At 42.6% G+C, this 26,720-nt stretch overlaps 1 protein-coding gene across 1 annotated transcript in view; it reads right to left on the bottom strand.

The window, feature by feature from the left end:
• itga8 (integrin, alpha 8) overlaps nucleotides 1–26,720 on the bottom strand; it is a 222,680-nt gene that overhangs the window by 90,074 nt on the left and 105,886 nt on the right. The window contains exons 18-21 of the mRNA XM_068006777.1: nucleotides 24,283–24,414; nucleotides 10,480–10,547; nucleotides 10,085–10,232; nucleotides 6,672–6,764 (exon numbers count right to left, since the gene is read on the bottom strand). Of these exons, the coding sequence (XP_067862878.1) occupies nucleotides 6,672–6,764; nucleotides 10,085–10,232; nucleotides 10,480–10,547; nucleotides 24,283–24,414 (441 nt within the window). The remainder of the gene's footprint in view (nucleotides 1–6,671; nucleotides 6,765–10,084; nucleotides 10,233–10,479; nucleotides 10,548–24,282; nucleotides 24,415–26,720) is intronic.

Genomic DNA, 26,720 nt, shown 5'->3' with positions numbered 1-26,720 from the left:
GCCCACCATGCCTGTGCCGGCTCTTTGAAAGAGCTGTCCAATTAGTCCCATTCCCCTGCTCTTTCTCCATAGCCCTATAAATTTTTTTCCTTCTGAAAGTTATTATTGAATCTGCTACCACCACCCTTTCAGACAGTACATTCCAGATCATTACAACTCACTGCATAAAAAAATGTTTCCTCATGTCATCTCTGCCTGTTTTGCCGATCACCCTAAATTTGTGTCTTTTGGTTACTAACCCTTCTGCCACTGGAAACAGTTTCTCCTTAATTACTCTGTCAAAACCCTTCATGATTTTGAACACCTCAATCAAATCTCCCCTTAACCTTCTCTGTTCTAAGGCGAAAAACCCCAGCTTCTCCAATCTCTCCACATAACTGAAGTCCCTCATCCCTGGTACCATTCTAGTAATCTCTTCTGCACCCTCTCTAAGGCCTTGACATCCTTCCTAAAGTGTGGTGCCCAGAATTGAATGCAATACTCCAGCTGAGGCCTAACCAGTGTTTTATAAAGGTTTAGCATAACTTCCTTGCTTTTGTATTCTATGCCTCCATTAATAAAGCCACGGATCCCATATGCTTTTTTAACAGCCTTATCAACTTGTCCTGTCACCTTCAAAGATTTGTGTACGTACACCCCCAGGTCTCTCTGTTCCTTCACCCCCTTTAAAATTGTGCTATTTAGTTTATATTGCCTCTCCTCATTCTTCCTACCAAAATGTATCACTTGACACTTCTGTGTTAAATTTCATCTGCCATGTGTCTGCCCATTTCACCAGTCTGTCTATGTCCTCCTGAAGTCTCTTACAGTCCTTCACATTGTTTACTACATTTACAAGTTTTGTGTCATCTGCAAACTTTGAAATTATACCCTCTATTCCCAAGTCCAGGTTATTAATTTATATCAAAAAGTAAGGAATCTTACAACACCAAGTTATAGTCCAACAATTTTATTTTAAAATCACAAGCTTTTGGAGATTATCCCCTTCGTCAGGTGAGTGAGTGAATAAGAGGTTCTCAAATCGCATATCTTATATTAGGCTGGGACACCATCACACCAATCAAAAGGTGTCGTTGGTGTTCAGACAGGTTAGCCACGGAAAACTGTAGGTCCCAGTATGCTGAATACACATTGTGTCAAATTACACAGACAGAGAGAAAGAGACCCGAAAGGCAGAGAGAGAGAGAATATTAAAAAGATAACTTTTTTTTCCCCCTTGCTGGTGGGGTTACATGTAGCGTGACATGAACCCAAGATCCCGGTTGAGGCACGTTCTCCAAGGCGTCCTTCGAGACACACGACAACGCAAAATCGTCGAGCAGAACTTGATAGCCAAGTTCCGCACCCATGAGGACGGCCTCAACCGGGATCTTGGGTTCATGTCACGCTACACGTAACCCCACCAGCAAGGGGGAAAAAAAAGTTATCTGTTTTTAATATTCTCTCTCTCTCTCTGCCTTTTGGGTCTCTTTCTCTCTGTGTGTAATTTGACACAATGTGTATTCAGCATACTGGGACCTACTGTTTTCCGTGGCTAACCCGTCTGAACACCAACGACACCTTTTGATTGGTGTGATGGTGTGCCAGCCTAATATAAGATATAAGATTGAGAACCTCTTATTCACTCACTCACCTGACGAAGGGGATAACCTCCAAAAGCTTGGTGATTTTAAAATAAAATTGTTGGACTATAACCTGGTGTTGTAAGATTCCTTACATTTGTCCACCCCAGTCCATCACCGGCATCTCCACATTATATCAAAAAGAGCAGTGGTCCTAATACTGACCCCTGGGGAACACCACTCTATACTTCCCTCCAGTCTGAAAAAGAACCATTAACCACTACTCTTTGCTTTTTGTCCAATTTTGTATCTACGCTGCCACTGTCCCTTTAATCCCATGGGCTTTAATTTTGCTAACAAGTCTATTATGTGGTACTTTATCAAATGCCTTTTGAAAGTCCATATACACAACATTCACCGCACTACTCTCATCAACCCTCTCCATTACTTCATCAAAGAACTCAATCAAGTTAGTCAAACGCGATTTTCCTTTAACAAATCTGTGCTGATTTTCATTTATTAGCTCATACTTTTCCAAGTGCCAATTAATTTTGTCCCAGATTATTGTCTCTAAAAGTTTCCCCATCACTGACATTAGGCTGATTGGCCTGTAATTGCCGGGTTTATCCCTCTCTCCTTGTTTGAATAAGGGTGTAACATTTGCAATCCTCCAGTCCTCCGGCACTGGCTCCATATCTAAGGAGGATCGGAAGATTGCGGCCAGAGCCTCCGCAAATTTTGCATATTGTTAGTAAATCTGGCAGATTCACATTGGGTTACCACCAGGAGTGTGAATCCCATACTTCAGGAACCTGCTGTAACAAACACCCCACAAACAACAATATAGAAACAACTTTACATTGCTTCAGCTTCACATCCACTAAAGTGTAACTGCAACCAGTGTGAAGCAAAATTTAAAAAGTTCCTGGGTGGCCCAATTGACTACGTAAACATCATTTTTAAAATATTTCTAATCTTAATGATGAGGTGACTGTCCCATTGGCTCTTCTCTGCCATTAAAATTTATTTAGATACCTGTGAGCAGAAATTTGTATATAAGCAGAAATGTGCAGGTCTCCATTTTCAGAGAGCAACATGCAGCCAGCAGGAAACTCACGTCTGCCAATTGTGCATCGTTTTATATAAGTACCAGTCTAAAACCAGTGCCTGCCACATAACTTTGCTGTTAACTACATTTGCTACTGGTGAATGACCTGCACCCAAGAGAATTTATAGCACACAACCAAACACACCTAAACGGAATAAATTTTTGTCTCCCGGTGCAGACATAAGCACCTAACAGGAATGTGTCTATAACAGTGCTACCCTGCTCAGTCTATTGTTTTTAAACTCTACAACAAGGTGAAATAGTTACTCTGTGTAATAGATACTACTTTACCAATTGTCTAAATCAAGATTTAACTTAATGCACCTTTACAGTTGGTTCTGATCACATAAATTAAATTTTGGTTAGATAAGGTTGATGCAAAGCCATACACGTTGAGTAAGCTCTAACAACCCAGTCATACAGGTTCCAGCTCAAGCAGTATGTTCAGTATACCAAAATTGTGACCTTGACCTCGATTTTAGAATGGAGGCTCAATGGCATGGGGGGGGGGGGGATGGGTGGATGGGCGCGTAACAAAATATGTCCGTTTCACACGTGATCGCAAGTGAATTAGTGCCGCTTAACGTGGCTTCCGGGTTTGCCATCCGAAAGCTGAGCAGTGGGCGGACTGCGCAAACGCATCACAGGCTGTCAGCTGGAGGAGCTCTATTTAAAGGGCCATTGCTCTAAAGGCTTTTTCTGGAGCAAAGACCAAAAAGGCACAATGGAGCAGCACAGGGGCAAGGCTGCTCCAAGGTTCAACGATGCCTCACTGCAGCAGCTACTGGACAGGATGAGGAGGAGGAGGGAAGTCTTTTACCCCACGGACAGGAGGACGTGCCCTGCCTCTGCCACCAAGAAGGCCTGACTCAAGGTGGCAGATGAGGTCACCAGCAGCAGCAACAACATCTCCCGCACCTGGATCCAGTGCAGGAAGCGCTTCAATGACCTAACTAGGTCAGCAAAAGTGAGTACACTTACTGATTCTCCTGCATTCCGTCTTCCACATCACCTCCCCCACCCCCCCAACTCAGTCTGCACTGCCAAAACTACTCTATCACATCACTCCTCACACCCACTTAAGACTCATCCTCAACTTACCTGCACTTCCTCACCTCCCCATTAGTCACCCCACCACTACCACTCACCCCAATCCTGATCCAATGTGATGGCTCTGTCTCATACTGACCCTCTCATGCACCTCTTTCATGGTTAGCCTCACCCAAAGCAATGCATTCATCGGTTGGCCACTTCACCATCACTCACTCACACGTCTGTACTTTCTCCCCTTCTAGAAGAGACTGCAAAATGCACGTGAGAGGGTGAGGACTGGAGGGGGGCCACAACAAATAGTGGTCCTCACAGACGCGGAGCAGGAGGCACTGGAGATCAGCCGCAACCTCGAGTGCTTGTCCGTCGGGGATGGCGAGACTGGCACCCCACAAACGTCTGGTGACACAACTTTAATATTCATCACACATAATATGAATTGATGTTAACAATGCTTACTATCTTCAACACCTCAGTATGCTCATTGCAACATGACACATATGTGATGATTCTTAATATTGCCTTCTGTTCTCTTACAGGCCCTTCAATGACCACAGTGACGGCAGAGGGGGATTCCTCAGAGGACCTGCTGGCCTCTGAGGGTGCACTGTCGTATCATTGCGAGCCATCTACCAGCAGAGATACTCTCACCTCGGTGGGTCCTAGTAGTCAGTTAATTGGGTTGACACCTGGTGAGTTACCACACACAAGTGAGCATGAGCAGACACTGGTGGCAGGGGCAGCTGTGGAGAGTCCGTGTCGGTGGGCGCACTCCTCCCCAGGCTCTGCTCAGCTGGGCGCAGATGATGAACCCCGGGGGCCATCCTTTAAAAGGAGAATGATCGAGGGACAGCAGCACATTTTCGAGGTACTGGAACAGGTGCCACACACTCTCTCCACAATAGCGCAGAGGATGGAGGAGTCCAACTCCTGCATGAGTGGAATGGTGGCACAGGTATGGGAGGGAATCTCTGAGATACTGTCACAGGGACGTGAGCAAGTGTCTGAGACAGTGTTGCAGATAAGTGCGGGAATGTCTGCGATGGAGAGAAGGCTAGCCTCCGTTCAGCTTCAGGCCCTAACAATGGTTGTTCGGACTCAGGGTGAACAACGTTCTGCTGCCTTAAACAGGCAGGCAGATACTTTACAACTGGGCTTCCAAGGCCTCATACATGTCCTCCAAACTGTCGTCCAGCATGGTGGTAGGAGTGATGTGGGCCTGGTCCAAGAGAGGGATGATGGTGAAAGGGGACATGGAAGCAGAGACGCCACTCAAAACGCTCCCACTTCTCACCCATTTCCCCCCTCTCAACCAGTACCCACAATGCTGCCTCCTCTCCAGGTGGTTGAGTCTGCCCCTGCGTAGGTGCAGTTGGAGCAGTCTTTGGCAGGGCCCTCACAGGCACCCAAACCCAGAGGGCGTAGGCCTAAAGCATCTAAGCAGTCAGGGCATGAACATGAGCAACCTGCCACTACCTCTGCTGCAGCCACAGGGGATGCACCACGTAGAAGCGGGAGGAAGAGAAAGGCTAAGGATTTGTGAGCGTGAAGAGTATGCACAAGGGTGTCTGACAGATGATAATGTTTTTCATTTATATTGGTTTTTGTTAAAGTCACATTAAGTGTTATCATTCTCACCACTACTGTCACGTCTTGCCCATTCTTGACTGGCTTTTGTGATGGGGCCCTTTCGTGAGGTTCAGCATGAACGGTGACACTTGATGCCACTCATTGGGTCACTTTACAGTGGGTGTATGTGTAGTTGCAGGACTGTTTTGTGCAGGGAGGGGTGGCGAGGCTGGTGACGTTACTCTTCCTTGGATGTAGTGGTGAATGCAGCCATGGCGCCCCCCCACCCCCCCCCCCCCCCCATCCTGATGGTGTCAGTTTGAGGGGGTCCGAGAAGTTGTTAAATATGTGTGAACAGAAGAATTGTGAGTGGAAAGGAAGAATTTTCAGTGAAAACACAAAGATCTCCCAGCCAAAAGTTTGTCTGAAAGAACTGAGTGCACTGCTGCAATAATTCACCTTTTATCCCCATCTGTCAAACAAGCATTTGAATATCCAACTGGCTGCCGGCTGAAACACATCTGTTAGAACATGGAGTGTTTTCCACAGCATGGGAAACAGGCTGAGGATGTTTGAAAATCGGACCCCTGCCTCAATGTGCACAAAATTAAGTAGTTCAAGTATCTAAATAAGTCTCTTAACTGTCATCACACCGGCTTTAATTGGCGGTTTGACTTCCACATTCGTGAGGCGCGCACTCACCCAGACGCGTCAGTGGGGAACCCGGAAGTCTGCGGGTTGGAGCCAGGTTCCGAACCTGCTCAGGATTTCCCCGATTTTCGGAGCCCCCCCGTTCCCAAAGCATGCGCTACTTCATTCCAAAATCGAGCCCCTTGTCTTTGTTCAGCATCTCTGTGTTGCAAAACAATATTTGAGAGATATTCTTTTGATTGGATATACAGCCTGGGGTCATTAAAGGATTGCTGGTTAAGCTTAGTTCATGTGACATGATGAAACAAATGGCATATTATTATGAAGGCTGCATTAATAAAGGACACCGTCTATATGAAAAAGTGTTTGCCAAACTTTTTTTTTTGCTTGGGAACAGAGAAGCTGTGTGCCAGTTTATGATATCAAACTCAAGTGATGTGATGATGCAAATTTATACCAACACATTAGCCCTGAAATTACACATTTTACAAATGCTTAAAGCATTTGTGTGAAACTCCTCTGTCTGGTATTTTAGTGGAGAATTTAACCTAATTATTTTTGAATAATTACAAAACCTAAACCTTTTTTAAAATATCAACTCTCAGAACTGGACATGAATGATGGCTTTCTCGTTTTTCCCCATAATATTCACACTAGGCTACCATTTCCACTGTCCATTTGAAAAAAAACTAAATTAGACAACTCCGAAAAGTCATTTTGTTTTTACTTACATTGGTTCCAGCTGTCATGGGGTTCCCTAAGTCACAGACAACCATTTGAGTTGAATTGTCCACTTTATAGGCACAGCTGAGCTTGCTCAGTGCCTGGGGAACAAAGAACAGGGTGACAAAAACCATAAGGCTTTTTACACATCCAGAAAGACATTTCTTGTAAAACTCATATATACAAATGTTTAGCTGGGGTCAGGCTTTTGTAATTTATGTTTTGAAGACTCAGGGCATTTTATCCTATTACATAAAAAGCAAGTCTTTTCACATCATAGAATCATAGAAATTTACGGCACAGAAGGAGGCCATTCGGCCCATCATGTCTGTGTCGGCTGAAAAAGAGCCATCCAGCCTAATTCCACTTTTCCAGCTCTTGGTCCGTAGCCTTGTCGATTACAGCAATTCAAGTGCATATCCAAGTACTTTCTAAATGCGATGAGGGTTTCTGCCTCTACCACCCTTTCAGGCAGTGAGTTCCAGACCCTCACCAACCTCTGGATTAAAACATTTCTCCTTAACTCCCCTCTAATCCTTATACCAATTACTTTAAATCTATGCTCCCTGGTTATTGACCTCTCAGAGGGGAAATACGTTCTTCCCCCCTCAGCCTCCTTTGTTGCAAAGAAAACAGCCCCAGCATATCCAATCTTTCCTCATAGCTAAAATTCTACAGTCCTGGCAACATCCTCATAAATCTCCTCTGTACCCTTTCTAGTGTAATCACATCCTTCCTGTAATGTGGTGACCAGAACTGTACACAGTACTCTAGCTGTGGCCTAACTAGTGTTTTATACAGTTCTAGCATAACCTCCTGCTCTTATATTCTATGCCTCGACTAATAAAGGAAAGTATTGCGTACGCCTCCTTAACCACCTTATCTCCCTGTCCTGCTGCCTTCAGGGATCTATGGACATGTACTCCAAGGTCCCTCTCTTCCTCTACACTTCTCAGTATCCTACCATTTATTGTGTATTCCCTTGCCGTGTTTGCCCTCCCTAAATGCCACCTTTCTACACACCTGACCAGTCCATTGATATCTTCCTGCAGTCTACAGCTTTCTTCCTCACCATAAACCACACAGCCAATTTTTGTATCATCTGCAAACTTCTTAATCATGCCCCCTACATTTAAGTCTAAATCATCGATATATGCCACAAAAAGCAAGGGACCTAATACTGAGCCTGCGGAACCCCACGGGAAACAGCCTTCCAGTCACAAAAACACCCGTCAACCATTACCCTTTGCTTCCTGCCACTGAGCCAATTTTGGATCAAACTTGCCACTTTCCCTTGGATCCCATGGGCTTTTACTTTTCTGACCAGTCTACCATGTGGGACCTTGTCAAAAGCCTTGCTAAAATCCATGTAGACTACATCAAATGCAAAAAAAAGACTACCCTCATCGACTCTCCTTGTTACCGCCCCAAAAAATTCAATCAAGTTAGTCAGACATGACTAACTTGATTGAATCCCTTAACAAATCCATGCTGACTGTCTTGATTAATCCGTGCCTTTCTAAATGATGATTAATACTGTTCCTCAGAATTGTTTCCAATAATTTGCCCACCAGCAAGGTTAGGCTGACTGGTCTGTAATTACTTGGCCTATTCCTTTATCCCTTTTTAAACAAAGGTATAACGTTAGCAGTCCTCCAGTCCTCCGGCACCACACTTGTAGCCAGAGAGGATTGGAAAATGATGGTCACAGCCTCTGCTATTTCCTCCCTTGCTTCTCTTAACAGCCTTGGATACATTTCATAGAATCAAAGAAAGGTTATCACATGGAAGGAGGCCATTCGGCCCTTCGAGTCCATGCCGGCTCGATGCAAGAGCAATCCAGCTAGTCCCACTCCCCCACCCTATCCCCATAGCCCTGCAAATGTTTCCCTTTCAAGTACTTATCCAGTTCCCTTTTGAAATCCACGATTGAATCTGCCTCCACCACCCCCCCGGCAGTGCATTCCAGATTCTAACCATGTCGCCTTAGGTTCTTTTGCCGATCACCTTAAATCTATGTCCTCTGGTTCTTGACTCGCTGCCAATGGAAACAGTTTCTCTCTATCTATTCTGACTGGACCCTTCATGATTTTGAATACCTCTATCAAATCACCTCTCAACCTTCTCTGTTCTAAGGAGAACAACCCCAGCTTCTCTAGTCTTTCCACGTAACTAAAGTCCATCATTCTAGTAAATCTTTTCTGCACCCTCTCTAAGGCCTTCACATCTTTCCTAAAGTGCGGAGCCCAGAACCAGACACAATCTTCCAGTTGTGGTTGAACCAGTGTTTTATAAAGGTTCATCATGACTTCCTTGCATTTCATCCGGGCCTAGCGATTTATCTAGTTTCAAAGATACTAAACCCCTTAATACTTCCTCTCTCACTATGTTTATCCCATCCAATATTTCACTCCTCCCTAACTACAATGTCTGCATCGTCCCCCTCTTTTGTGAAGACAGACATTTCCTCCTCCTCCACAACCTGCAAATAGAGAGGGATGCCCATATGGATAGCCGTAGCTCCGACATAGGCATTACACAATGACCGTTCCCTGGGGAAACAGGCTTAGATAGCTGATGGGGTGCAGTGTTAAGAAGTGCTCTGTAAATTCATTCCCACTAAATAGTAAAGCAGCAGTGGAATAGATGGAAACAATTGCAATAGCTACTCCCAGTAAGTCCAAAAAAAATTGGTCCACGTTAAGAGCAAAAGCTCAACATGAGCCAAGGGGCCTCCCGCGCAGTGTCCGCTTTATATGGGCCCTGAGTATCTGGCGCACTATTCAGGTGCCCAAAGACTAGTCCTAATTTGCATACTTTTCAGGGCATTAATAAGCCTAGAGCACAATAGGTGTGCAGGCTCTCAGTACCACAGGAACTTTGCAGGCCTCAAAATCCTATAAAGCAGGACGGGAGTGGAAAATGCAGAGCTGCATCACGAGCGTCAAACATCACAGTATCAATTCTTATACAGTATGTACTAAAGCTATAATTAGGTGTTAAACTTCATTTTGAAAGGGCTATGATGGTGGATCCTGTGCATATTCCAAACATGATAAGTTAACACAAAGGGATGGTTTTAAGCAAACCACAATCACATTGTTATTCTTGAAATTCAATTCCTGAACTTGGAATGGCACAGTTCCATTAAGCATCTGCACTGCAGTTCAATTTTACATGCTTCTTCATATCTTCACTATCAATTACACATACCCAATTGATTTTATGTTGCACGTCCAACAGCAACAATAAGAGGGATTCTTGACAAATATGATCCCCAATACTGACCTCATAACACACACCAACTTTGAGCCACTTGCAAGATTTTTGTCTAAAAAAGTCGATTTAAATTTACTATTTGGCAATCTTCAAAAATACACCAACCCAGATCAATAAGACATTGTGCCTTCAGTTCTATTACCTCATTGTTGCGGATAACACCGATATAATCTGCTTCCGATGGTATTATGATACTGAGTTCTGCTTCGTAGGCTCCTTCCCCCTCATTCTTCCCATTTATGATTAAAGTGAGAGGGTTTTCATCTCCAATTATTAGCTGATGTCTATCACTGTGAAGCACAAAAAGGTGAAGCATCAATGCATTTTAATCTTTATCTTCTCCTAGTCAAACTGGCAGGATTCGACCAATCATAAATAAACTCCACAGATGGTAAAGATATCACTTCTTTGGTCTCCTACTGACAATAAAAATTATCATCACAAATCTGTCATGATGAAAGCCCAAATATTTAAATGTAAAGCTTACATGCTGATACTCTTTAGAGAAATGTACAACATACATAATTTTCAACTTACGGGGTAGCTGAAAGTTTAAGTGCTGGGATGCAAATATTGTCCTCTCCGCAGTCTAGGAGAATGTGTGCCTGTGTGACAAAAGAATGGCTATAATAATAACGTCTAGCATTTCGTTTTGAAGTTTTGTATTCGTTATGGGAACTATATGTACATCTGTCCCACTCAAGGAACAACCCAATGCTGTAAATAAGGTCCTAGAAACAATATTTAAATTGTTCTTTAACTGACATCAAGAGTCGGAACGAACTTGAAGCAAGAATTAGGCTCTCTGATCTTTGCTGTGGTGCAGGGCCAAGGAAATTGCTTAAACATGTGCTCGTTGGCTAAATGCCAAGAGTTAAAACAAATACATCTAAAACAGTGTATTGAACCATCTATAACCCAATGCATTAATATTCACTCCCAGTGAAGCCCCTCAGTTCACATAACCTCAGAATGTCCCCACAATGGCCTTTTATTCATGTGTCACCAATGGTGCTCAGCGATTAATTGGACAAGATGTTATTTTCCCTTTCCAAAATGATGTGAACCTTGTTAGAACTACCTGAGGAAACACATCTTACTTAAAGCAGGCAGTTCTGCAAATTCCAGCATAAATCAATCTTTCTCTCCTCAAAGCTCTGTTTTCACAAGTAAGAAAGATCTCACCTGCCTAGAGGAGCAGTGGGGAGAAGTTTGAAAACAAATGTTCATGATCTCTGCAAGTAGCAAAATACAGGAAAACTAAAATGATCCAAAAAATACCACATCCCATGCAGATTCCACAAATACGGTATACCCCATAAATTTCACTCCCATCTGGCAGAGGAATACTGGAAGGGCTGCAGCCTAAAAGGCACACTTTGACACATGTTCTGTTCCTGCTCCAGCATCCAACCTTTCTGGGCAGCCACAGGACCAAGATCAGCTTATATGCGAGAGTCACAAAATCCACCATGGGGAGCAATATAAACACAGCTCTTAAATTTGGCAGCAAGGACATGGGTCTCCATATTGAGGCGACGTATATCAACTCCCACAACAAACAGGAAAATAAATCATTTGTGGGGTACATGCCAAGCTGAATAGGTGATGTATGTGTAACCTGTGCCTAAAAATGGGAAAATGCCAGGTGGTCTTCCAGGGTCTACTTCCTGGAGACCTGCTCATTGCAATGATACCCTAGGGTGTCCCTTGCCATCTATAAAAGAGGGACCTATCAGCAAAACCAGAGCCATGGAAGGGAGCAGCAACCTTTGAATTACATAGTATTGTATGATTTGTGATTGTAAATTCCTCTATTATTCTTCTCAGCAAGTTGGATTATTTCTATTATTAATAAATATTTCTCTCTCTATTCAGATATTTTTTGTCCCACGGTGAACATTACAAATTTAAAAATGTAATTGAAAAAATGCAGTTTCAATGAAACATGCTTCCAATAGTTTATCTCCATTTTACTCATCTGCAGCTTTATAACAAATTCTCACAAAATTTTAATTTGTTTCACATCGGAAATATTTCTAAATCAAACACTTTTCTTACAACAAGGGATTTAGATTGTAATCTAACATTTAAGCAACAGAAAGCATTCAAAATTGATAAAATAAAAACAGCCCTTATCTTTTTTCTTTAAAACAAATAAAAGAAATGTTCTCTTTTTAATCACTTTTGATAGCAACTGTTCAATCGAATATTTTTAATTAAAAAGTGCAGCACAGTGATGTGCCCATACTAACAGGAGGTATAGGACTTTATAGCTGTCTTTGGAAGCCACATAAAAAACTGTAGAGTGAAGGATGCTTTATAAATGGGGTGCGTAGATGGACTCTCTATTAGTAAAGAAACTACAAAAAATGACATGCTATATGAGAGGTTGTAAATCAGGGAGCTATGTAAGTGGAGTCCTCTTAATATTCCAGCTGGTCCTTAGGGATATTGTTTTAGTATGATTCCATTAGGGCACAATTTAAGAATATTTATTCTCTTTCCTTTACATAAGAGTGAGGGACCAAGCTCGTGTTCTATGTTGATCATATATTTGTGATGGTAATAAATCAAAAGTGAATTCAACTATTTTAAACTAATTTGTGGACTGTAAATGGAATCTTAGCAAAGACTAATGGACGGAGAGTCTGTAATGTGGCCAGAGGAATAACTTATGTCCATTAAGGAACACCAGAAACTAATTTGTTGAAAAGTTTGTCCTAAAGCTTTTGTTATATGCTTTTGTACCCCAAATTTATGTCATTACCATACAAATGCAGCACGAAAATTGTTGTGTAGACCAATCAAATCTTGATCTGTTTCACTGTTCTGTCTCCACCAAGACCCACTCAATGTAGTTGAACATGGTGGAGTAAGATTGTGATGGTTCCAATGTAACACTTGCAGTCAACGCAACAGCTCAGAATCCAGTGTTTGTCATGGTGTCATAATATCATGACATGCACTGAAACCACTTTATATACATGTTACATTTGCTTAATGGTGCACCATCTAATTAACTGCGAGGTCAGATTCGTGTACCAGTATGTAGGTACAATGGGTTGAATTTTCAGGCTCCTGCCCAGTGCAAACGTGGTGGTAGTGCCCCAAAAATGGTGAGGAGTGACTTATCGTCTCATGCATGGCATCACTGTGGCAATTTTCCTCTGGGCCTACCAATCGGTGGCCAGAGTGGGCCTCTGAGTCGGGTGGTAGGTCCATTTTTCTCTGAAGTTTTTCCTTTACATACAATGTCCTCAGCTCAGGCGCCTATGGATCCAGATCTGAGGGGGTCCAGTCTCCAAAAGAGCTATGATTAGCGAGTATTAATCTCATGTGGAAACGGTTTCCAGAAACATGCTTGAGATGATGGATATGTGGAAGGAGTCCACTTCCTGCATCTGCAGCACATTGTAGGAAGTTTCTCACAACCTGCAGAAGACCCTGGAGACTGTGACAGCCAGTAAAATTGCTGCAGCATCAAGATGCTAGTTTGAGCTTGTAAGGGCTTGGTGGCTTTTGAGTGGTAGCCACCAATGCTTCAATAGATGCTTTGAACAAACACTTGACAGGTCTTCCAAGACCTCATTGGGACTATTAGGTCTGTGATTACACTCATCTCTGAGCCTGTGCCCAACTCTATTGGGCTGTAAGGAGTGGGCACAGATGTCACTGACTCTTTGGAGAGTTGTAAGGAATCTTACAACACCAGGTTATAGTCCAACAATTTTATTTTAAAATCACAAGCTTTCGGAGATTATCTCCTTCGTCAGGCACTCACCTGACACAGGAGATAATCTCCGAAAGCTTGTGATTTTAAAATAAAATTGTTGGACTATAACCTGGTGTTGTAAGATTCCTTACATTTGTCCACACCAGTCCATCACCGGCATCTCCACATCTTTGGAGAGTGGCAACGTCCTCTAATGTCTTCACACGAGAGAGTTTCAGACATGGGCCTAGCACCCCCTTGACCCCCACCCCCACCCCTCCCACCTTGCTACTGCAAAGCCAGATTTCCTTTGCTTTCTGAGCATGATCCCAGTAGTACAATTTAATGCATTAGGGTTAGGTTAGCCTCAGGTATCTAAGGCTCCAAGGGAACCATCCCAGACAACCACCACTCAAGCTCATGCCACACAGGGAGCATTTCGTACGTAGGAGTAATAGATTCCTTGTAACAGCTCTTAGTAATTATTTCAGTGGATTTGGGTGGAAATGGAGGGGAATGGGGCAAAGGGGTTAACCATGCCCCTTGACTCCATTCAAATGTGGTGGAAAGGGCTTGTGGCAGCTCTTAAAAAGAGAACTGATGGTTTTTTGGGAGGTGAATTCAGATTCAGTAGCTTGTGGTAGTTATAAGAACGCATTTTCCAAGTAATACAATTAAAACAGAGAGTGACAAGACAATGGAGAAAGAGAGGGAGAGAAACATTGGCGTCTAAAGGGAGTTGACGATCAGATAACATTTTTTTTGCATTCTGACATGGCTCCATGACAGTTGTGCTAGTAAAGTCTTGCTAAATATGGGACTCAAAAAATGGGTATGAAATTGGGGCAGAAAACAGAGCGTAGTGGTGAGTGGTTGTTCTTCAGACTGGAGGGAAATAGTGTTCCCAGGGGTTGGTATTAGGAGCATTGCTCTTTTTGATATATATTAATGACTTGGACTTGGGTATAGAGAATATAATTTCAAAGTTTGCTGATGACATGAAACTCATAAATGTAGTAAACAATGTTGAGGATAGTAGCAGAGTTCAGGAGGACAAAGACAGACTGGTGGAATGGGCACACACATGGCAGATGAAATTTATCGCAGAGAAGTGTGAAATTATACATTTTGGAAGGAAGAATGAGGAGAAGCAATATAAAATAAATGGTACAAATTTAAAGGAGATGCAGGAACAGAGAGACCTGGGGGTGTACATACACAAATCTTTGAAGGTAGCAGGATCAGGCTGTTAAAAAAGCATATGGGATCTGCGATTTTATAAATAGAGGGTCGGGAGGGCTGAGGGGTTAAATTGCTAAAAATGGGAAACCCGACCCCAACCCGCCGCGAACACACCTACTTCCAGTTTAACAACGGTGGGTTGGGGGACGGCCGAGTAACCTACTCGAGAGAATGGGGGGGGGGGGGTCAGTCATTATAATATGTTAATGAGGCTGCATTCCTCAGATTTTGGCAGCCATTTAAATTTAACAGCTGCGGGCTGGTTCTGGGAAACCCAGAAGCTGAAGGGAAGCAAGAACTGTCGAACACAGCAGGTAAGTGCTTTTCCAGCACTGCTTGTGGGCCAGGAGAAGCGGGAGTGCTTCCCCCGACCGCCCAAGCAAACCTGCCACAATCTGTCTCACTCCCCACGATCGACCTACCTCCCCACCCACACCCCGCGATCTTCAGACCCTCCCCCGCCATCGGCTGACATCCCCCCCCCACCCCGGGATCTCTCCCTCCCCACGATTAGCGACCCCCACCCCCGCGATATCTCCCCACCCACGAGATCTATCCCTCCCTCCCGCCCTCCTCATTGTCATGCTCCGTGTCCCCCCTCACCCCACCACATACGATCCCCATTCATCTCTGTTTGCTGGGGTCCGTCCCCGGCTGCTGCCTTCTACAGCTGGCTTTCCCGCCCAGCAGCGGCCACCCTCTCAATCTGGCCGGCTACTGGACGGGAAACAGAGTCAAAAAATTCTAATGAGGTTCTGCCGTTAAATTCAGCATGCCTTCCTGGTATTTCCGGGTTTCCCAGCTGCTGACACACGCCCACATTCCCTTCCCACCTCCCCGTAAATATCAGGGCCATAGAGTACAAAAGGAAAGAAGTTATGCTGAACCTTTATAAATCACTGGTTAGGCCTCAGCTGGAGTATCGTGTTCAATTCTGGGCACCACACTTTAGGAAGGATGTCAAGGCTTTGGAGAGAGTGCAGAAGAGATTTACTAGAATGGTGCCAGGGATAAGGGACTTCAGTTATGTGGAGAGACTAGAGAAGCTGGGATTGTTCTCTTTAGAGCAGAGAAGGTTAAGGGGAGATGTAATAGAGGTGTTCCAAATTTTGAGGGGTTTTGTTAGAATACAGAGGGAGAAACTGTTTCCACTGGCAGGAGAGTTGGTAACCAAAGGACACCGATTTAAGGTAATTGGCAAAAGAACCAGAGGGGAGATGAGGAAAAATTTATTTACACAGTGAGTTGTTATGATCTGGAAAGCATTGCCTGAAAGGTTGGTGGAAGCAGATTCAATAATAACCTTCAAAAGGAAACTGAGTAAATACATGAAATGGAAAAAATTGCAGGGCTGTAGAGAAAGAGCAGGGTAGTAGGACTAATTGGATAGCTCTTTCAAAGAACCGGCACAGGCACGATGGGCCAAATGGCTTCCTTCTGTGCTGTATGATTCTATGATTCAAATTTTAGACTTTGGTTTTATACAAAGTTAAAAACAGAGAAATTAAGTATTTGGCTAGTTGCTCTTCAGCTGAGGAAACTATAGCTATGATTTTAACCTAACACACCCAGTGAGAACGCGGCAGGTTTAATTCAGACACCCAATTTATACCCCTGCCAATTTTATGCTCCACTGGTGGGTATAAGATAGGACAGGGTGTAAATCAGGCATCTGAACCAAGCCTACCCCGTTTTCACAGGTGTATTGGATGAAAATTGGGGCTTTTGCTTCATGGAGGCAGCTTTAATAACAGAAATGATGTGGAAGTTTCATTTGAAGTGAGAAGAAATGTTGAAACCAACAATGGCAAAAGTTGAAGGACTGAGAGTGGGGCCATCAAAGATAAGTGGTCACCATTAGTTAGACTTGTGAGAGACATGAACAAACCATGGCCGGAAATTTCCTTGGAGCTGCTCCTGCTCCATCGCTGTGACTTCACCAGAAATGCGGCAGAAATCCTGTATTTGCACGTAAATTGGGTTGCCGTTGCACTGCTGGTAAAGCCACAGCATCGGAGTGGGAGCAGCCCCAGGGAATTTCCCGGCTCATGTCCTTGAAGAACTGAAAGAAAAAAGATTTTCATTGAAATGACAGAGGAGATTAAAATGTAGTGCTTCACTCACTGCACTGCAAGAGAACTGGAGGTTGTCAGCTCTGAGTGAATGTGATCTAAAAGAGGTTAACAAATGTGGAATGGAGACATCAGCATTAAAATTGATGGGATTGGATGATGAGTGGAGATCACTGATAGGAAGAATGAGCAGAGTGTGAGAGAGGGCAGAGCACTAGGGAACTCCTAAGTTAATGGAATAAAGATGAGATGATGAACCATGAGAGTGATTTGAGAGGAAACTAGGTTGTCATGTCTTTGAAGATGTCCAAGGCAATTGCAGATGACTCACCAAAGTGTTCAAGAGTAGAACTCCAGACAACTAGATCACTAGTAGCAAGATAGTACCAAATACCAGATTGGCAATTGCGGATTAAGCCAAAATGTGACCAATAATTGAGAGTTACCAGTAGCTTCCATACCTTAGAAAGTACTGATGCAAAGGTAACAGGGTAGAAGTTAGAAGGATTACCTTTCTTAGAGACAGGGTAAAAATGAACAAATTTTCAAGGAGAGTGAAAGTGAGGCCTGGAGAAAGAGGGACTAAAGAGATTACAGGGTTAAGTTCAAAGGCACACATTTTGGGGACAATAGAGGCGTATTATCAGAAGAGACTTTACTGGTGTCCATTTAATATCCAATATTTAACATTTTAGAGAGCTATTGGGGATAATTTTCAACTTTGTTGCCTGGGCAGTAAAAATGGCTGAACAGATCATCTGCCCATTGTAGAATCATCCGACTTTCATTCATTGAAATCAATGGAAAAAAAACAGGCAGGTTCTACAACGGGTGGGCGATCCATTACACCAGGTTATCACCCAGGCAATGAAAATTCCCCCCCTACCCCATTAAATTTCCACAGGGATAAGTTATATCTTGTAACAAATGGGACCTGAATCGAAAAGAGTGAGTGAATTACCTCCTGTTTACCGGGTTAAACGTAGTAAATATCGACCATTCTAAATAAATGAAAACCATCTTTCTAAATGTTGTGAAGTTAGAGTTTCCACCAGTATAAACATTAGTAGGTCCACATCTGAATCTGATATAGCTATCCCATACCTGCAACCAGCCGACTGGCTCCTCCCCTCCCACAATTCAAGGGTCTTCCTTGCGATAAAGGGGAAAATATGTGCTGGCACCTGTACAATTTTTTTTAAATTTCACTTTTTTAATATTTATGTAACTCTACTTTGACCTGTACCAGAAGGAACCAGATTCTTGATAAGTCCCATTACAACCATTAATTGTTACAAAGAAGGAAGAGGCAGGGCAAGAAAGGCTGACAGCAGTCATGTTTCTTCACCATTGCTACCACATTTTAGTCCCCCCTTAATGATGAAGCTCCTCAGAACATAAACACCATGGTTTGACTAACAGGAGCTAATGCCTTTGAATACTCACAACTGGTTTCCAGTGCAATTCTGCAACATAAACAAGATTACAGTAAAGAATAAGGGCAAGGGATAAGATCAAGCATCAAAGAGAGAACCACATGGAGGAAAAAGTCTTCTCGATGTCATTTTTGCAATGTCACATATTAAATTAATGGAAACAGAACTGCAGTATGTCGAAGTAGAAATTTCCAAGGAGAAGGTAATCAAACAAAACTGAATATTCATCCATGTTCCTTCCTTAAACCTGGCCTACTACCCTTCTACAGTCCTTACCTGCAACACCACCACCACCACCACCACTCCCTCCTGTCCCTCCACTCAGTCCCACAGGACAGGAACCATCATGTTTCTTAAAATGTATGATTACCACAGTTTGAATCTGTCACAGTCTGAATGAGTAAATATTTCTGTCGGCAGAAAATTAGACCCCGCGATTAAGAAGCCACGCGCAAATAGTCTTTGCCAGAAATCTGTCAGAAATTATGCTGAAATTGTCACAAACAGCACAGAAATCAGTTTTTTGAAACAGAACCAGATGTGCTGATGAAGGAAATGATGCCAGATGGGCAGCACTAGCAAAGACTCAGAATACCAAGTCCAGAAGGAAGGCACCCACATGGTACTTAAATGCTTTATCAGTCCCAAATAGATCCCTACAGGAATTCCAAAAATTACAACAGTAGGTATTCAACCAAAAAGTGGCATTTAACAAACAACTCTGAAGTCGGAATGGTGGAGAATCAGAAATACCAACAATGGTAGAAGTGAACATTCCACAACCTTTCCTTGTTGAAACACTGCACACAATGTTGGATTTTGACTGGGGATGTCTGTATCCTTGTGTGTGTGTGCAGTTGAGCATTCCCTGCACTTTTGAAAATCCTGCATTAACACAGAATTTCTGCTGCCTTGATAAACAGTTTTGCAAAAACAAATGAAGTGTGAAGAACACACCACAAAAGCCTCAATCACCTCCTGAATACCACCACTTATTGTGTTCTGAACAATGTCAATATAATCTTCCTCAGGTGCTTGGAAGAAAAATATTCAAAGCATTAATAACTTTTAAGGCTTTGTGGTGGGATTTACTGAAATGGGGCCCACATATCAAATGACAAATCTCTGCGATGGTATTTATGCTCATTCTGAAGCTCCTAATATAGTTATTCTAAAGGATTCTTGCACTGTTGAATCCCTCAACTTGGATATTACTTTTCCAGACCTGCCCAATTCCCTTAATATCTGTATAGTATCTATTCTTCTATTAAGCACCCCAAAGGATTCGGAGTAACATTTTCATAGAATCATAGAATGGTTACAGCGTGGAAGGAGGCCATTCGGCCCATCACGTCCGTGCTGGCTCTCTGCAAGGGAAATCGAGTTAGTCCCACTCCCCCGCCCTATCCCCGTAGCCCTGCAGATTTTTTCCCTTCAAGTACTTATCCAATTCCCTTTTGAAAGCCATGATTGAATCTGCCTGCACAACTCCCTTAGGCAGTGCATTCCAGATCATAATCACTCGCTGTGTAAAAAAGTTTTTCCTCATGTCGCCTTTCGTTCTTTTGCCAATCAATGTCATAAATCTATGTCCTCTGGTTCTTGACCCTTTTGCCAATGGGAACAGTTTCTCTCTATCTACTCTGTTTAGACCCTTCATGATTTTGAATACCACTGTCAAATCTCCACTCAACCTTCTCTGCTCTAAGGAGAACAATCCCAGCTTCTCCAGTCTATGCATGTAACTGAAGTCCCTCATCCCTGGAACCATTCTAGTAAATCTCTTCTGCACCCTCTCTAAGGCCTTCACATCTTTCCTAAAGTGCAGTATCCAGAATGGGACACAATACTCCAGTTGTGGCCGAACCAGTGTTTTATAAAGGTTCATTATAACCCCATTACTTTTGTACTCTATGCCTCTATTTATAAAGCCCAGGATCCCGTGTGCTTTCTTAATCGCTTTCTCAACCTGCCCTGACACCTTCAACGATTTGTGCACAAATACCCCCAGATCGCTCTGTTCTTGCACCCCTCTTAGAATTGTATCCTTTAGTTTATATTGCCTCTCCTCGTTCTTCCTACCAAAATGTTTCACTTCACAGTTTTCTGCATTAAATTTCATCTGCCATGTGTCCACCCATTCCACCAGCCTGTCTATGTCCTCTTGAAGTCTGTCATTATCCTCCTCACTGTTCACTACACTTCCAAGTTTTGTGTCATCTGCAAATTTTGAAATTGTGCCCTGTATACCCAAGTCTAAGTCATTTATATACATCAAGAAAAGCAATGTTCCTAGTACCGACCCTGGGGAACAGCACTGTATACCTCCCTCCAGTCTGAAAAACAACCGTTCACCACTACTCTCTGTTTCCTGTTACTTAGTCAATTTCATATCCATGCTGCCACTGCCCCTTTTATTCCATGGGCTTCAATTTTGGTGACAAGCCTATTATGCGGCACTTCATCAAACGCCTTCTGGAAGTCCATATACACCACATCACCCGCATTGCCCTCTTTGACCCTCTCTGTTAACTTATCAAAATACTCAATCAAGTTAGTTAAACACGATTTGCCTTTAACAAATCCATGCTTGAGCAATACATTCTATGGTTTCAGAATCCATAGTGTGAAGAAATTATTTTGGATTCATTTTTAACCAACTTAGCTTTAATTTTAAGATTATGACCCTGAAACTCCATGAGGGTTCCCACAGTCTCCTGCCATATCTCCAGATCCTCCCCCCGACAGAAATGGTATAAATGGTTGAAAAGGGACATTTTTTACTGCTTCTTGGAGGTATCACCGGTCTCCTGCTGGAGATACAGTGTGAGGCCAGGAGAACCCCTGCAGAATTTCAGGGTCTCTGTATTCTAGCGAAGAGTCATTCCCTATCTATCTTGTCAGATACCTTAATTGTTTTAAACATCTCAATCAGCTTACTCCTTAACCTTCTCATCTCCAGGGAATATATCTCAAGTTTACAGTTATATCCCTTCATCTTGGGTATCCAGGTTAATCAGCTCTGAACTTTCTCCTATCCTTTGTAAAGTGGAATGCCCAAAACTAAGCACAATATCCCAAATGAAGTCTGACCAGAGCTGTAGTATTTCCTTACTATTATACTCTACTCCTCTTTTGATGAAGTGCAGTTCACCTGCTTTATAAAGTAGTGCATGAGTACCAAACTCATGCCATCAATAACACCCTATTAATGCAAATATGTCATATAATTGCTTTCAAGCCTACTCTCTTAAATTCCACTGGGTTCAAATTGTGCACATGTATAAAGTTAATTTAAAGGGCTAATCCTATTATTAAAATAGTGGACAAAAGAATTTTGTACAAGCACATTAACGCATCTCCCATTGCAACTTCAATTTACATGTGTGGTGAAAATTTTCATCTATATTAGATTGAACTCCCCCCTCAACAATAGGCTAAATTAAGGTGGATTTTTTTGTCAACCAAATTAATAAAAGGTGAACAGATCAAATTGGCACAAATTTGTCCAAAATCTGGTTTTCCATCCAAATTTCAATTTCCTGTCTGCTGCAAAACAGGCAAAAATTTGACTTGAAACCTCGAGGATTTCCCTGCCTTTGAAGTCTACCTGCATGAAGCCAAAGTTAATTAGGAAGGAAGGTGATTAAGGAAGGAACTAGAGAGTGCCAGTGACTAGCTACCTATAATTCCTCTTAAATCGGCTAGCCAAGGTTACGGAAATAGCCACTGGTTCAGGAAATATGCTGGGACAAGCTGAAAATAAAATCAAAAACAAACTACTCTAGCATATAAGGATTGGGTAGGACGAGGGAGTTGAAGAGATACTCCTATATCTCATAATAAAATGGGCCTGGTGGGTCCCGAAGGATGTAAATGTTTGTCACCATCTAACCTTTCTGCACAGGTCACCACAGTAACACAATTTCTTGAAATGTGATATCTGAGGCGTACATTAGAGGGCATGTTGTGACAGCAATGTCGCATATGTTTCGCATAGGTTTATCACACTTGTTGCAAACACGTGCAGAATAATAATATTGCAGCTTCCAGTAAAGTAAATGAAGCTATCTTTCATTTTACGGGAACAGCTAAGGGTGCAAAACAAGCTCTTGTTCCTCTTGCAACTCTCCCTTGTTCCCCATTTCTTTTGGCTGAGATTTGGTGCATGTAAATGCAGAGCTCACCAACAGCTAGTGAATGGGAGCTATAGGCTTATGTAGAGGCCACTTCAAGGGGAAGACACTGGCCCCGATTTTCAAATCAAATTGAGGGAGCGTTGGGGGCAGGGGCGCTGCGAAAATCGGGAAAAATCCAAGCGGGTTTGAGGTACTTAAGGTTCTTTATTTCTGACATAGTAGATAATTAAAAGGATTTTAAACTTACCTGGGCGGCTTTCCCATGGCTTCCGATTCACGCCTGCTGCATTCCCCTGCTCCGATGTCCAATGTCCCCCTCACTGATGTCCCCCTCTCCTCCCGATGTCCCCCTCTCCCCTCACCTCCCCGATCTTCAGCGCCCTCCACTTTCTGTTCCAGCGCTATATGATGTCTCTCTCTCTCTCTCTCTCTCTTTCTCTCTCCCCCACCCTCGGCGTTGCAGCTCCTGTTGGCAGCCAGCTTGTCAATCAGGCAGGTTGGCACCTTCACCCCCCAACCCCCGCTGCCAATCTGCCATCATTTCAAAATTGAGCCCACTGTGTGCAATGAAAACTGGAGTTGTAAAATAGGAGAGCTGTCTAATTTAATAGCTGTCCTTTGCTCTTCTGCTAAACTTTGAATATAACAAGGGTGCCAGACACCACATGGCATTTAAATCAGAGACTGAATACAATGTGTAAGTGACACTGAATAGTGAAAGTTCTGCACCATGTTCCAACAGAGACAAATTTACTGTGCATAAATTGTATTCACAACTATTACTTTGGATTCCCTCTATTAATTGAACCACAACATAACTGATCATTGTTCCATAGCCAGTACTGCCATGGGGTTTGTCACAGTGCAGACTTCACAAACAGCAAGCCTGTAGAAACATTTCCTGACAGCAGAATTTTAGCAGAACACTGCATTTATCATTTACTTGGAGGCAAAGCATCACAAATTGGTATATAGGTGGTATTCACAAATCTCTGTGGAGTCACAAATCTTAAATTTCAGGAAGTGGAATTACAGGGGCCTCTGCCTCTTGGTAATTATCTACAGACCTTATGAAAACCACGCTCCATTGGCAATGGTGCAATGTACATATAGGCATCAACATTGCCTAAACTGGCATCCAGATTGGATTTAGTTAACCATTATGGATTATTACTAATGAAGTTTAGCTAATCAACTAATTTTTAAGTCATCACTAAAGGGACAAAGTTGTCCTGGTAAAATAATAAGCATCATTCTTCCAGATGTACATGATTAGTGATGCCATGTCATCATGTCACTAATTGTAACTATTAAACACAATTATATATCTTTTTAAAGTGAGGATGGGGTTGCCAGCAGGAATCAGGTTAATAAGGGGATGTGGCCGCATACTATTCATTCCATGTAAATACGTCATTGATTTTAAACAATATATACTAGATGTGCTGATAGTTCCAAGCTTCAGCTATCCTTCAAATGACTTATAGCTAGATGTTCAGCATTTAATTTTCATTTCCATCCCTCCTACTCAAGACTGCACCATTTTATTACAATTAGTCTTTAATAAGGCCTTCACTGTCCTTAACAAGTAATCTTTCCCCCATTAACGTCTTTATATTTATTTTAAGACTCAGACTAATGATAATATGAAATAAAGTGATTAATACCCAGAAGTAAATATGGCCCACTGTATATCTTATAGTATATTTAACTAAATAATAAATGTTTGCTCTTACCTGTTTCTGAAAGAAGGTTTCACTGTAGTAGTTGATTATTGGTTTAAGATCCTCTAAAGGATGTGATTCATCCAGACTGTAATTTAAACTAACACTAATTGGTGTTAATTTATCTCGAAACTCCTTTTCATCCTAGAATAGATAAATAAAAACATTGAAATTAAGATAAATTCTCATCAAAATGGGGAACAACTTCAACGTTCTTGTTTAAAAACAATTATATGTAATACAAAGCCTTAAAGATACATTTCAAACTGCACCTTGTAATAATAAATAGAACATAGCATCATTGATGGATACTGCATTATGGAATGTTTTCAAATATTCATTATGCTTTTTCAGCAATAGAATACCATGGCCAAAGTTTTCTGCTATTGATATAGTTGGGACCCAAATGGCTATTGTAGGGTTTTAGATAGACTAAAATGGAAATGTGCTGTTTGCACCCTCAATTTTATGATGTCAGTTTATTAGCATAGCTTAACATGCAGATTAGGACGGGTGTAGGAGGACATTAGCAAAAAAGTGTATGTTTAAATGATGTGGACAATTAAAGGGGAGTGTCACAGTAGGGTGAGAAAAATTCTGAAATTTGGAGAGTCTCAAAAAGCATTTCGACCCATTAACAGCTTTTGCAGATGATACAAAAATTGGTCATGTGGTTGATAGTGAGGACGAAAGCTGTAGACTTCAGGAAGATATCAATGGATTGGTCAGGTGGGCAGAAAAGTGTCAAATGGAATTCAATCCAGAGAAGTGTGAGGTAATGCATTTGTGGAGGGCAAACAAAGCAAGGGAGTACACAATAAATGGAAGGATACTGAGAGGTGTAGAGGAACAGAGGGACCTTGGAGTGCATGTCCATAGATCCCTGAAGGTAGCAGGACAGGTAGATAAGGTGGTTAAAAAGGCATACAGGATACTTTCCTTAATTAGCCGAGGCACAGAATATAGGAACAGGGAGGTTATGCTAGAACTGTATAAAACATTGGTTAGACCACAGCTGGAGTACTGCATAGAGTTGTGGTCACCACATTACAGGAAGGATGTGATTACACTAAAGAGGGTACAGAGGAGATTTATGAGCCAGAGCTGGAGAGAGGGTTTTAGCTACGAGAAAAGATTGGATAGGTTGGCGTTGTTTTCTTTGAAACAAAGGAGGCTGAGGGGAGATTTAATTGAGGTATATAAAATTATCACAGGACTAGATAGAGTGGATAGGAAGGACCTATTTCCCTTGGCAGAAGGGTCAGTGACCAGGAAGCATAAATTTAAATTAATTGGTAGAAGGATTAGCGGGGAGCTGAGAGGAAATTTTTTTACCCAGAGGGTGGTGGGGGTCTGGTACTCACTACCTGAAAGGGTGGTAGAGGCAGAAACCCTCAACTCATTTAAAAAGTACCTGGATGAGCACTTGAAGTGCCGTAACCTACAGGGCTACGGACCAAGTGCTCGAAAGTGGGATTAAGCTGGATAGCTCTTTTTCGGACGGCACGGACACTATGGGCCGAATGGCCTCTTTCTGTGCCATAACTTTCTATGATTCTATGAAGAGACAGGGTACTAAGAAGTCACAGGCAAGAATGAAGGAAGAGGAAAGTCAAGATGCAGGCACGAGTATGCAAGCAATTAACGGAGTACCCCACCCTCTGAAACTGAAGTGGGGGTAGCACCGCATGAGGTCATTGCTACGAGAAACGCCCTCTGTGCTACTCCACAGTAGTATGTCGGTAGGCCAGCATTGTAACATGTCTATCAGTACATAGATTGTACAGCACAGAAACAGGCCATTCGGCCCAACAGGTCCATACCGATGTTTATGCTCCACACGAGCCTCCTCCCACCCTTCTTCATCTAACCCCATCAACATATCCTTCTATTCCTTTCTCTCTCATGCGTTTGTCTAGCTTCCCCTTAATTGTATCTATGCTGGTGGCCTCAACTACTCCTTGTGGTAGCGAATTCCACATTCTAACCACTCCCTGGGTAAAGAAGTTTCTCCTGAATTCCCTATTGGATTTATTAGTGTTATTATTTATCTTATATTTATGGCCCCTAGTTCTGGTCTCCCCCATAAGTAGATGCAACCAATTTCAGGCCAAAGCTGGATGTGTCAGCCAGATGCTGCATGGTGGCTACAGGTGTGCTTTCAGCAGTTGGCACATCTCTGCATCTGGCTGTCTGCTAACATGGACCCTGTGAAGACAGTTCCCCAATGTCAATGCCTAGTTGTGTGCCAGGACATGCAGAAATGGTTGGCGGGTGCAGCCAGTCATGCTCTGCTGCCTATTGATCGCCCTCACATGTTCTTTCATGCAGTGCCACTGAAAGTAGTCAACATCTTCAATTAAAAATAACAATCAAAAATAAATGCAAAAAATATCTTTAGACCTTGGAGTATTTTGTGTACTTAACCACCCTACTCACAAAAAAAATCC

The sequence above is a fragment of the Heptranchias perlo genome, chromosome 2 (assembly GCF_035084215.1).
Source record: "Heptranchias perlo isolate sHepPer1 chromosome 2, sHepPer1.hap1, whole genome shotgun sequence".
Classification (NCBI taxonomy): domain Eukaryota; kingdom Metazoa; phylum Chordata; class Chondrichthyes; order Hexanchiformes; family Hexanchidae; genus Heptranchias; species Heptranchias perlo.
Note: the sequence above shows the minus strand (reverse complement) of the source record. Positions and strands in the feature narration are given on the sequence as shown.